General features: G+C 32.9%; 1 protein-coding gene across 1 annotated transcript; it reads left to right on the top strand.

Moving 5' to 3' along the window:
* The first annotated feature begins 5,875 nt into the window (after positions 1-5,875).
* LOC113857791 (auxilin-like protein 1) lies at positions 5,876-12,226 on the top strand. Its single transcript, XM_027489991.1, has 9 exons — positions 5,876-6,404; positions 7,125-10,140; positions 10,288-10,560; positions 10,642-10,711; positions 10,819-10,913; positions 11,006-11,071; positions 11,162-11,251; positions 11,523-11,699; positions 12,072-12,226. Exons 1-9 carry the CDS (start codon positions 6,004-6,006, stop codon positions 12,105-12,107), a joined length of 4,224 nt encoding a protein of 1,407 aa, XP_027345792.1. The 5' UTR covers positions 5,876-6,003; the 3' UTR covers positions 12,108-12,226.
* Positions 12,227-12,655: the final 429 nt, after the last annotated feature.

Below are 12,655 nucleotides of genomic sequence, written 5' to 3' on the forward strand. Positions count from 1 at the left end.
TACTACTTGCTGCTGAAGCATTCCATGTATTGCCAAAAGCTTGATGAAAACAAGATGAATCAAATATTGGATTATTAATTCATTTGTTGTATATGATCATATTCATCTTTTTGCTGTAATAATGTAAATTTCATTTATGAAAAGAATTTTAAATATTGATATCATCAGTCATGTTTTTTAATCAATTATTCAATAAAAGATGTTTTAAATTTCTTTAATTAATATTTAATTTGTTTACTCAACGGTGAACATGATGAGATATTTGTAAAACAATAGTAAAAAAATATTGTATTTAATTAAATAATATTTTATTAATCACAATTTATATTTTTATTATAAAAATAATCTTCAACAATTAAATTAATAATCTTAAAAAATATTGCATTTTATCCTTTTTTATTCTCATTTCCTAAATCGCTTCTCCCTCCTCCATTCCATATCATAGGGTTTACTGTCAGTCTTTCATTAGAGTTAAAAAAAAAAAAAAAAAACTTTACATCCCATCTAAATTCTATAATACATGTGAGTATTACTGATCTTTTAAATTAAATATGTTTACACATAAAATATTATCTTTATATACTATAGCTGAGGTAAGAGGGTTAATCCACTATAAGTAAAAAAAAATTATTAAAAAATTACATTAATTATATTAAAGTTATGAAAGTAATAATTATATTTATTATTATGATTTCACTTATTTAAATATTTTAAAATTATGTGTAACATGAGAAATTATATTTTTTATTGCTCATTTTTTTATATGTAATTGATTATTTTTTTTTTGCCAAATTTTTTATTCATCTTAATGAAATTCTTTTCTGCTTATTTTTCCTATTCATTGGGATGGTATATATATATAGCATATTAAAAATAAATTTAAACATATTAAAACTTAATATATTAATTCATCTAACAATTTATTTTAAAAAATATTCTTCAATTAATCCAATAAATCTTAGCAAATATTTAAAATAGTCTTTAATTGGAGCAACTTAAACCTGCATGGATCAGCTGACGTCGAACTTGCATGAGTAATGAGCTTTATAGATAGGGATGGCAATGGGTAAAGTACCCGATGGGCACCCGCAAAATTTACCCACAATGGGTAGGGTATTTACCCGCTATACGGGTACGGGTATGGGTGTGGGTAAAAACTCGCAAATTTTAATGGGGATGGGTGTGGGTATGGGTATCTAAGTACCCACCCCGCCCCATACCCGCATATATATATATGCTTAAACTTTATTCTATAATTATGAATTGAATTTTTGTATTATTATATTACTTATGTGAAGTTATATAAGATTAATATAAAAATATATTTAATAATAAAGTAAACCAAAAAATTTATTTTGGTTTATATTTTTAATAAAAAAATTTATTTACTATTTTATATCATTTAATTAGGCTAACACAATTTAATTATTACATAGTTAATATGAGATTGACTTTTTTTAAAATATTATTTATATATGACACACATAAAATATTTTTTACACAAATATTTTTATTAATAAAATTATATTGATGATTAAATCATAAAGTGAATGATAAATAATAAATATATTATAAATTTTACAATCACCTACTATTACCGTAAACTTATTATTTATTAATAATATTTAAATTTTATTTTTATATTTTAATTTAAAATAATATTTTTTTATGCAACATATGTATTACAAGCACAACTATAATCTATTGAATCTAAATAATATTATTCTTACTATTTATTCACATTCAAAGAAGTTTTTGAAAAGATATAAATATAAAAAAATTATTGTTAATTTTTATTTGTTAATTTTTTTAAGATAAAAAAGTATAATTTTTTTTAATATACACGTATATTTCTTTATTATAAAATTTTATTGTAACTATTTATCTTTTATTCAAATTTTTTTAAAAATTAAATATATTATAAATATTTAATTCACTAAAATAATTTTTTAAAAATTTATATTTTTGATAAAATACTTTCGTATAGTATATGAGTTAAAAAATACTAGTATTAATATATATATATATATATATATTATATTTATTATTTTAATTAAATCTATTATTTTTCTTACACTTTCAAATTCAAAAGTTAAAAAAAATATTTTATGTATCAACTTTCTATCGTTAGTATTGAACTTCTCTACTCTAACTCTATTCACATTCTCAATGTCTGTCTCACTAAAACTTAATAACTATAAAATGTTATTCATTAGAGTTAGTTTTTAATGCCGTCACAAGAGGTTACTAAGTGATCCCACACGAAGGGACAACCATTGTACGGATCTATTTCGTTGTCGTTCTGACATTACCAATCAATCAAATCTCACACAAGATAGGATTATCACTGAAAAATAACTTGTGTGTTTAGTTTTGCTTATTGTTTCTAAGAATTTTAGTCTAGAAAATTATTATATTAAGATACATTTAACATTTATGATCTTTGAATATTTATTTTTTATCTATATTTGTACCTTGTTCGACAACTACATATTGAATTTTTGTATTATTATGCTACTTATGTGAAATTATATAAACATATTTTTCTTTATAAACATTTTTTTCTCAAACAAGCGCGGGTAATGGGTACAAGACGGGTATGCAGGTACCCAGAGGGTACGGGTACGGGGATTAATGTTCATACCCACGCAGGTATGGGTCCGGGTACGGGTATTTTTTTAAAACGCGGGTATGGAGATGGGTACTGTAGTACCCTACCCATTGCCATCCCTATTTATAGAGCCATATTAAGAAATTTAAATTTATTCGAACCTTTAAATTTAATATTTGATCCGTTTTCTTTTGCTATATTTGATTATTTCGTTAGACTGAACTATGTATTTTGCAGTGTATATATAATAATGATAATGATGAGGGTGTAGTTAGTATTTTTTTTCCTACGTAACACATATATTTTTGCTTTGATGGATTTATTGGTATTTTATTTTAAAACATATAATTTTTTAAATAAATTTATAATTTTAATAAATAATACTTCAAATAAAAATAACAATAACATAAAAATAATAATAAACACTCTCCGTCTTTAATTGAGGGGGGGGGGGGGGTAATAGGTAAATTGAATCCGAAATTGAAATGGGTATGTAAGTTATTTTTATGTTAGCCTTTTATTGATTGTTCCATTGCAATGTGATTTTGTGTATCCATACTAACAGGCTTTTAAAGAAATTTATGACATCGGCTGATTTATGTCATTGACTCTATTTGTAAGAAAAAAATTAATTATTATTACAGAAAATATTAATAAATGCTAACATATTTTTATCTTGATTTCTAATTAAATTTACTGTAATTTCCAATATAAGTAATTAATTAATTAATTTATTAACTAATATTTTCAGAACATCAGTTAGTAATATCTAGTTGTATACTTGTATGTAATTACAGCTTTATAGAGGTAGTTGTAGAAATAATACCCCGAGAATTAGGGGGCGGGGGAGGGGGAGGGGCATAGGTCCAGTTTATAATTTTGCATAAGTTTAATTTATGATTTTGGTTTACTGTGGGACTGCACTTTGGCATATTAGTGTTGTATATTAATGTATATACAACATTTTGGTGTATATTAATTTGCATTAAGTGTATATTGGTGCTGCATGTGTGCTGCATTTGGGTGCAACGTGGGAGCACTACATATTGGTGCTACATACTTTTTATTTGATTTGATTTTTATTTTTGTGTGTGTATTGATGTTGCATTTGTCATATTTTGGGACAAGAGTTTTATGTATATTGGTGTTGCATATAGACTGCAATTTTTTTGTGCATTTTGATGTACTTTGGAGTTGCATTTTGATGCATATTGTTTTAGCTTTCCATTTGGGTGCAATTTGGGACTTCATTAGGTGCGTATTGGTGCTACATATGTGCTGCGTATTAATGTTGCCTATACATAGCATTTTTGGGCTCATTGGTGCTCCTATGGGATGCATTTTGGGTGCATTTTTGAACTGCATATTAGTGCTTTTAAATATGTATTACAATTTCGGAATTCACAAACCTTGGTGTTGTATATGTACTACATATATAGTAACATAGAGGCATTTTTGGTGCTACATTTGGGTACATTTTAAGACTGCTTAGAGGTTGTTCGCATTGGTGCTGCGGGTTTGATACTGTTGAAGGAGCCGATTTTGCTTGGTAGCTTCATTGCAAATACAAGACTCGTGAATGAAAAGGCTCAAAATCCCATTTTTAGCTATTTACCGTTTGTTTTAACGGAAAAGATAATTTTTCTAACATTAACCAAACATCGAGAGTTTAGTATTAGTGAAAGTTCTTTGAAAGAGTTATATTTTGGAATGTATATCTCATACGAAAGTAAGTTGGAATCTTCATTCATTTTTCTCTTCTTAGCTGTGAACATCACACTCCTAATTTTACCCTTGGCTTTTACTTTACCTCTGAGGTTATCAAATTCTAATGAAATTAAATTTACAATATACCTAAAGGGTCACTTATATACTAATTAATTCTTAAGCAGCACCAACGATCGATGATCAAAGAAAGACTAATCAAATAATGAATCCTCTTGCTTAAATCGCCATGCAGTACCATATTAATAGATAAATTAAACCCAATGGGGCCTAGAACATAGCGAATTAGCGATTCAGTAGGTAAGGATAAAAAAAGAAATCAGGAAAAACGTTTCCCCTTTATCGCTTTTTTTTTAAATACTACCTCGGGAGAGCCATCTTCGTTCTCGGATATGTTCAGGAAATGCAGATAATTTGTGTCGTGTAAAAGCACCCTTCACAAAAAATTTACCAATGAATTGTGGATATATAACAGTTTATTTTATTATGAAGTTTGAAAAATATTAAAAATGGCGAAAGTACTTTCAGCAAAATTGGTGGTCAATGTGTTTATTTCAAAATAGATGATTTTTTTTTTTAATTTAAAAATCAAATTCATCACCTTATTGTACATTCTATAAATTTTAGGAAATTCAATATATTTTTAAAATATAAATAATTTGTGCTATATATCATTGCACTGACAAACTTTCAACTCAAGTTAGATATAACAAATCTCACTCCTACGTTGTATCAGTGCGTCACCTTTGTCTCGTCATTAACAATAAAATGACACGGTCTCTGTTCTGTTTTGTAGCAAAGACAAAAGGTCCCTCAGATTCCCACCAAAATATGCCTTGTTTACTTATTTGGATCTAATTTTCAATCTTCGACAATCATTTTTGTTAATAAATTAAAATGTATTTAAGAACTTCATAATAACAAGGCAATTTCTATGAAATAAAAATTTAAAATTAATTTAATATATTTAAAAAAAATGTGGATAGTTGATATCCAGTTGTTCAAATTATTTTATTAACCGAGTGAAATGACACCCGAATGTCATAATGGAATTGGATGGTTAAGATTTCAAAATCATTTCTGTTATAAACTGATGTACATCGCTTTAAACAAAAGTGACTGAAATAACATTTGATATAAAAGAAAAAAAAACATTATTCTTCTATTGAATTAATTAAAAAATAATACATTTCTTTAGGACGTTGGAAGGAGTTGCACGCGTTAAAGTAGTAAGCATGTCTCCATCTAGTGAACATTACTCGTAACAACTCTACTTCTTTCCCGCGTTATTACCGGCAACACCTTTCATTTCCTGATTTAATTATTCAATTGGATTAATCAATCACTTTATTTATATTTTTGTAGCTAAAGAAAAGGGGAAAAAAAATCCCTGCGGATGCAACACCGCATTACTTTTTCATTTTAAAAATAAAAGTCGATTGGGAAAAACAAAAACTGCAAGCCCTGTTTGGTCATTTCACGTCAACACCTTTTCTCAATTTCAATTTCATCACTCCATTTTTCTTCTTTTGTCGTCCTCCTCTGACGCCGAACAGCGCTGCACTCACTCAGAGCCAAAACGAGCAAGAGAGAGAAAATTAATGAGAACGGAGGTAAACAGAGTGAGAGTGTAGAGAGAGAGAGGAACCCTAGGAGCTAACATTTTCATGGAAAGCGTGGCGCATTCTCGGCAACCAAACAAGGTTCCCGTTACGGTTTCCAAGAAAATCACCACCGGCAGCGGGAATGGCGGTTTCTCGGGGAAAACTCTATACGACGACGTTTACGGTGGTGCGCCGAAGTTTGCCTCCGGCAACTCCCTCTCGCCACGTTTCGAAGACTACGGCGAGATTTTCGCGAGCTTCCACGCGCCGCGTGCCTCCTCCATTCCGGTGTTGGATCTTCCGGCGGTAGACGGCGGCGAGGTCTTCTTCAACTTTCAAAACGCTGGTTTCGACTACGCAGAGGTTTTCGGAGGCTTGGACAGCCTTGATTTTTGGCTTTCGTACGAGGACTTGTTTCGCCACGGTGTCTCTGAAGAAGAAGAAGAAGAAGAAGAAGAAGCATGGTATGAATGTGATCGTGGTCTTAATGTTTACCGTTTGCTTTTGAGTGTTTGATGAAATGCATGATCCAGTTTGTGTATCGGATTTGGTTTTGTTTAAGGCGTTGTGGAAACTCAAGTGTTGTTTAACGTAGCTATGGATAATGAGTTGATGCTATTCAGTATTTGCCTATGATTTTAGTTTTCGTCGATGAGGTTGAGGATTTTCGGCCAATGGTAATCAAGTGAGGCTTTTATAAGAAGAAAAAGGAACTATGGTTCTGTTTCTTCTTTTGTCATAGGAGCCAGAGTTATGGCTTCAATTCAATGACTTGTTTCCCTTAGAAAAGTTCTTTTACAGAAAATGGAAGATGGTAAATTTTGTTTTTTTTTTAAGGTTTTGATCTTACTCCGTTCACCCCACCCCTCTCTAAAACAGGGATGGTAATTATGGTTTTATCGATTAACTACTGAATTCTTTGTATTTTTAGATATATGTTTGATGGACTCACGGTATCTGCCAAATGCATTTTGTCCGCTTTACAGTATTTCTATGTGTATTAGTTGAAGTTTTTTTATGCATCTTTTTAATACTTTTATTGAGCTTTGTCTTCAGTTTATCTTGGACACTTTAATTCTATGTAGATTGTCCCTGTCTTCTATCTTTTTTCACATTCAGGATTTACTTTAGTTACTGAGAATGGAATATGATAATATTACAATGTGTTCTTTCATCATTGGTAGGACTCCAGTGGAAACTGATTCATTGTCCGGTGACGTGGACCATTTTGGAGATAATCAAGACCTGTTAAATGGAGATCATTTCCGGTCTGTTGATGAAAGTACAGAGTTCAACATTTCTTATCATAAGGTCAATGGTACCAGCAATGAAAATGTGTCAAAGGGAAAGAATCATATAAGTCAGCTGCATGTTGTTCCGGGTTTCACACATGTATTTGATGAAAGCGCACACTTTCATAGGACTGATCCTTCCTTACAGGTTGTTGATGACGTTGACCTTGATATGGAATTTAATGCAAGCCAGGCAAAGAGAAACCATCTGAGAAAAACTATGTCACATCTGAGTAATTTTACTTCAGGTGAACAGGTTCTTGATAGTGATCTTGATCTGCATGATGTATGCAGCAGAAATGGTTCTCGTTCCAGTGAGATGTTTGTAACTGTGTCTGACATTAGTCTCAGAACTCTACCCTCTCAGGTGCCACCCCCTTCTCGGCTACCACCTGTGTTAGATGCAAAAAAGGGGCACACTAGTGGATTTTATTCAAACAATGAGTGGGTTGATCCTGAAGAGACTCTAGCTGACAGTTCACTACCTTTCTTTGATGTGAAGGTTGATATGAATTCTTCCTCTGCTGTTATGAAAGAAGTTATGCATAGACCTGAAGCAAAACTTAGGAGTGCCAAAGAATTGAATGAGAGAAAGAAGAGGGTTTCAGAAAACAATGTAAAATTTAATGAAGCAACGATGAGTGTGAATTTAAATAGATTTAATAGTTTGAATGATGGGGAAATGCTGACAACTTCTGATCAGAGAACTGGCAAAATGAAAATTTCTGTCACAGATGAAAGGCACAAAGCTAGGAAGGCTGCTCCAGAAACTCAGGAATTGTTAGAGAGGGAAAAACTTCTTAACATGTCTGAGGAGAAGCATATCAAGGAATCCAGGTCATCTGAAGAATCAGATAGAAGTACTGAAGTTGGTACGTGGAAAGGAGCGAATGAATTTTTTGAATTGGTGGGAACAGAAGAATCTGGAAAGGTAATTCAGCCCATAAACCGTAGTCATTCTAAGAGTTTGGTACATGATACCAGAATACACGAGTGTGACAAGAAAGAAAGAGAAGCAGCTAGTATGCAAGAAGAATACAAAAAGGTTAAAGCAAATGTAGAAGGTTATCAGCTGGAGGAACGCAAGAAGAAATCTAAACCAGGAAATGGGGCTTACGAACAGGGAAAAAACATTAGGAGGTCTAAATCATCTAATGAGGAATGCAGGCAGAGGGAGCATGTGAAGAATAATGAAATGACTGAAACCTTTGAGCTACAAAAGAGAGAGAAGACTAGGATGGTCCAGCCACATGGAAAAACTGAAATGAAAGAAACTAAAGCTGATCAATCAAGAAGCTTAAAAGAGATATCTGATACCCAACACAAGGAACTTAAACGAATGGAAGGTGAAAAATCAAAAGAGGTGGATAGACAAAAGCTAAGTGAAGTTCAATGGAGCATGAAGCATATGGAAAATGAGAAGAAACTAAGAGAGCTTGAAGAGCAACAACTGAGTACGAAAATGCTCAAGCAGTCTCAGAAAATGAAAGAAAATGGAAATTTTCAAAGAGAAGCTTTTGTTCCTGGAGCCGCAGAGGGTGAGCAAAGGGTGAAAGATTCTGTGAAGCTGGAAACATTTGAAAAATCAAATGAAATCACCTTTGAACAAGGTAAAGAAAAGACATTTGAAAATGAAGAAATTGAGGAAAGCGTCAAAGCTTATTTTAAAATGGAAGAAAGTGATGAAGGCTCAAAGCATACTCTTGAGCAGGTAGAGAATGAAAAGGGACACGAAGAAGTCTTTAAACTGGAAATGAATGAGGAAAAAACTCAAGTGGCTTTTGAACTGGGGGAAAATGAGGCATGTGAAAGGGATCAGTATAAAGAGATATTTAGAGAGTTTTGTGATGGTTATAGAAAACAAAATAGATTAGAAGGCGTGGGTGATACCATAGGGGTTCAGAAAGTTCTGGAACAAGCTCTTGAGCTAGAAATGAATAGTGGAAATAAGGCTCAGAGGAAGAAAGGAATTGAGAGCCCATCAGAGCAAGCATTTGACAGGGAAGGAAGTGTGAATATATCAAATGAGGATAGTCACTCCAAGCAACCTGAGAGGATACTCAAAGATACTGATAAGAATGAAAAAGATAAGGGATTGGACAAAGCTTTGGAACAAATTGAAAGTAGTGGAGAAGGGATAAACGTGAATTTTGCTAAAGAAACCAATGAGACATGGAAAACAGAGAATGGTGAAAATCTTCTGGCAGCTCATTCATCCTCCATTTATGAAGAAAATATTGGAAAACCTCAGGTATGTAAAGAAACCATTGCTGATCTAGAAATTGAAAAGACAGGAACTGAGTGCAAAGTTGGTGAAAAGAAATTGGAAGATATATGGGTGGAAAATCTAATGGATAATGGGGATAAAAGAGCTTCTGAAATGGCCCAAGGAGAAGTAAAGCATTCAGGAACACATTCAAGAAAGGTGGTTTACACTGCATCAAATGCTAGTGAGCTTAGTTTTAGTAGTGAGCAGACATGCACTGAGAAAACTAAGACAGTCCCTCGAATGGGCTGTGATCATCAAACTCAAGAGAGGAAAATTTCTCAGGAATTGGGTGAGAAAGGAAACACAAAACATGTGAATGTTGCACTAAACCCCGAAGAAATCAGGGACCAAATGTCATCAAGCCAAGCAAACCTCTGTGGTGATTACAGAAAGAACACAGTAGTCAACGAACCTGCTACAGTACAAGAAGCGGTAAATATCCAGAAAACTTTTCAAAGGGCTCATGTAGCACATTCCACCAAAAGCAAAGAGAAAATTCTCAATGAAACTTATGCCTCAGTAGAGAAAGATGCTGAAAGGATAAGAAGAGAAAAAGAGTTGGAAAAAGATCGTCTAAGAAAGATAGAAGAGGAGATGGAGAGAGAAAAGGAAAGATTGAAAGACAGAATGGCTGTTGACAGAGCATTGCTGGAGGCTGAGAGGGAAAGAGAAAAAGATAGGATGGGTGTTGATAAAGCATCTTTTGAGACTCGTGATAGAGCGTATGCTGAAGCTCGTGAAAGAGCAGAAAGGGCTGCATTTGAGAGAGCAACTGCAGAAGCTCGACAAAGAGCAATGGCTGAAGCTAGAGAAAGACTTGAAAAGGCATGTGCTGAGGCCAAGGACAAAACATATGGTGATAAGGCAGCTGCAGAAGCCAGATTGAAAGCAGAGCGTATTGCTGTAGAAAGAGCAACTGCAGAGGCTCGAGAGCGCGCAATGGAAAAAGTAAAGATTGAGAGGGCTGCATTTGAGTCCAGAGATCGATTAGAGAGATCTGTATCTGACAAATTTAGCGTTTCTTTTAGAAATGATGGAAGACAGGGCTCTTCATCCTCAGTAAGTATCCCTCTTAAATCTGCAAGTGAGAAATTCTGTAAATGCATACTGAATTTCTAATTTCTAATAACTATATGACAGGATATGCTGGATTCACATTTTCAGAGCTCCTCTACTCATTCCAAATATCCATATTCCTCCATTTATGGTGGTATGTGACGTGTGACACCCATGCAGTATTTTAGTATAAACTAACAATCAACATTTTACTGCAACCACTTGATATAATGCTAAACAGTTATTGTCCTTTGCTTGAAGCTTCCTCTTTTTCTGAAAGATCAGAACAAGAAGGTGAATCAGCTCAAAGGTGTAGAGCTAGACTGGAGAGATATCGCCGAACAGCTGAGCGTGTGGTAACATCTTCAACCTTGTTTTGTTAATCATACATAAATTTGTACAATTATACTTATAAAGTAATAATCTTGACCGTACATGAAAATGTCAGGCAAAAGCTTTGGAAGAAAAGAATGTGCGTGACCTTGTTGCTCAGAAGGAGCAAGCTGAGAGAAACGTAAGCTTATATTCTAACAGTTGTTCTCTATAGGTTCTGAAGTGTTGTTTTCACATTTTATTGATTACTCCAGTCTTATGCTCTTTCCAGAGATTAGCGGAGACCCTGGATACTGAAGTCAAGAGGTGGTCAAGTGGAAAAGAAGGAAATTTGCGGGCATTACTTTCAACCTTGCAATATGTAGGTTTTTATATTCTAAAATAAGTCATATGTTTCTCTTGTCTCCTTTTAATCCAAACTTATTTTTATTAACACTATCAGGGGATGACATTTCAAGAACTGGTAAACAAGTCTCAAATAAATGAATTAAATTGGTGGCTTAATCTTGATTCTTGATGTTCTTAAATCTTAACGGGATCCTCTTCCCTTTTCCTCCCGAGTACATTGTACATTGCTGATCCCGATTAACAATCTATATGTAGTTTCTTACCTAATTTTTCCACCTTGTCAGATCCTTGGGCCTGATAATGGATGGCAACCAATACCACTCACTGAGGTCATTACTTCTGCTGCTGTTAAAAAGGCTTATAGGAAGGCCACCCTTTGTGTCCATCCTGACAAATTACAGCAACGGGGAGCAAGTATTCAACACAAGTACATATGTGAAAAAGTCTTTGATCTCCTAAAGGTATGTCAAGCATGCCATCTTTCACCTAGTTTATTTATTTATTTGAACCATGTGCATAGGAGATTTGGAATATATAAGTCTTGCCATAGCAAACCATAATGTATATTTGCATATGAAAGTTTGAGCTTGGTGATGGTGGCGGTATTCGGCACCTCGTACCGAAACTACTACCTCGAGCTTGAATGTTGATAAACATTCCCTCTTCGGGTCCTTGTTTCTTGCTTCTTACTTAACAAGTTGGTCTCAATGCCCTCCTCATTCTGATGATAAAACGTTAAAGTTGGATAGAGCATCTGAGACAACATTAATTGACTATTATGATCTGTCTCTCATTTTGGCTTTTCGTTCTTTTCTGTTGCTTTTTTTTTTCAGGAAGCTTGGAACAAATTCAATTCAGAAGAGCGATAGCACACCCTGTTCTGTTCTTTTTCTTGTTCCTTTACAAATTCCCTTCCCCAGCGATGTGGGATCCCGAGTTCGGATATACCTCGGTTATTATTTTATTACAGTACACGTTCTGTAATATTATTCCCTAAATATTTATATGTAAGAAATATTCATCCCACATAAAGCAAGAAAAAAAAAGAAAGTTCAAGAGGTAAATGTTGGATTTTTTTTTTTATGCATTTCTAAAGTTTTAATGAAAGTTAATTTTGCTTTAATTAATTGATTCTTATTTTATAATTTATTTTATTATTGTTAATATAAGATTTTGAGGGGATTTAGACTATTTTAATGGGATATTTTTGACTTGGTAAAAATTCTATCCAGTATAACAAATCACTACTCCCTTTCTTGCTCCATCTTTGCTTTCCTTATGCTCTCTTTCTCAACTTCCTTTGTTTGGTGATTTAGATTACAATTCTTTTATTTATTTATTTTGTCAGTTCATGAATCTAAGTTTATTTTATTCTTTGTATTTTTAGATATAAATTTAATATAATATTTTATATTTA

Source organism: Abrus precatorius, unplaced genomic scaffold (genome assembly GCF_003935025.1).
Source record: "Abrus precatorius isolate BTA unplaced genomic scaffold, Abrus_2018 Scaffold2, whole genome shotgun sequence".
NCBI lineage: Eukaryota > Viridiplantae > Streptophyta > Magnoliopsida > Fabales > Fabaceae > Abrus > Abrus precatorius.

Coding starts and splice junctions, on each gene's coding strand:
- LOC113857791 (XM_027489991.1), top strand. CDS start 6,004: ATGGAAAGCGTGGCGCATTCTCGGCAACCAAACAAGGTTCCCGTTACG. Junction 10,141..10,287: donor AAGACAGAATGGCTGTTGAC/AGAGCATTGCTG, acceptor GCAGAAGCTCGA/CAAAGAGCAATGGCTGAAGC. Junction 10,712..10,818: donor ATATTCCTCCATTTATGGTG/GTATGTGACGTG, acceptor CTTTGCTTGAAG/CTTCCTCTTTTTCTGAAAGA.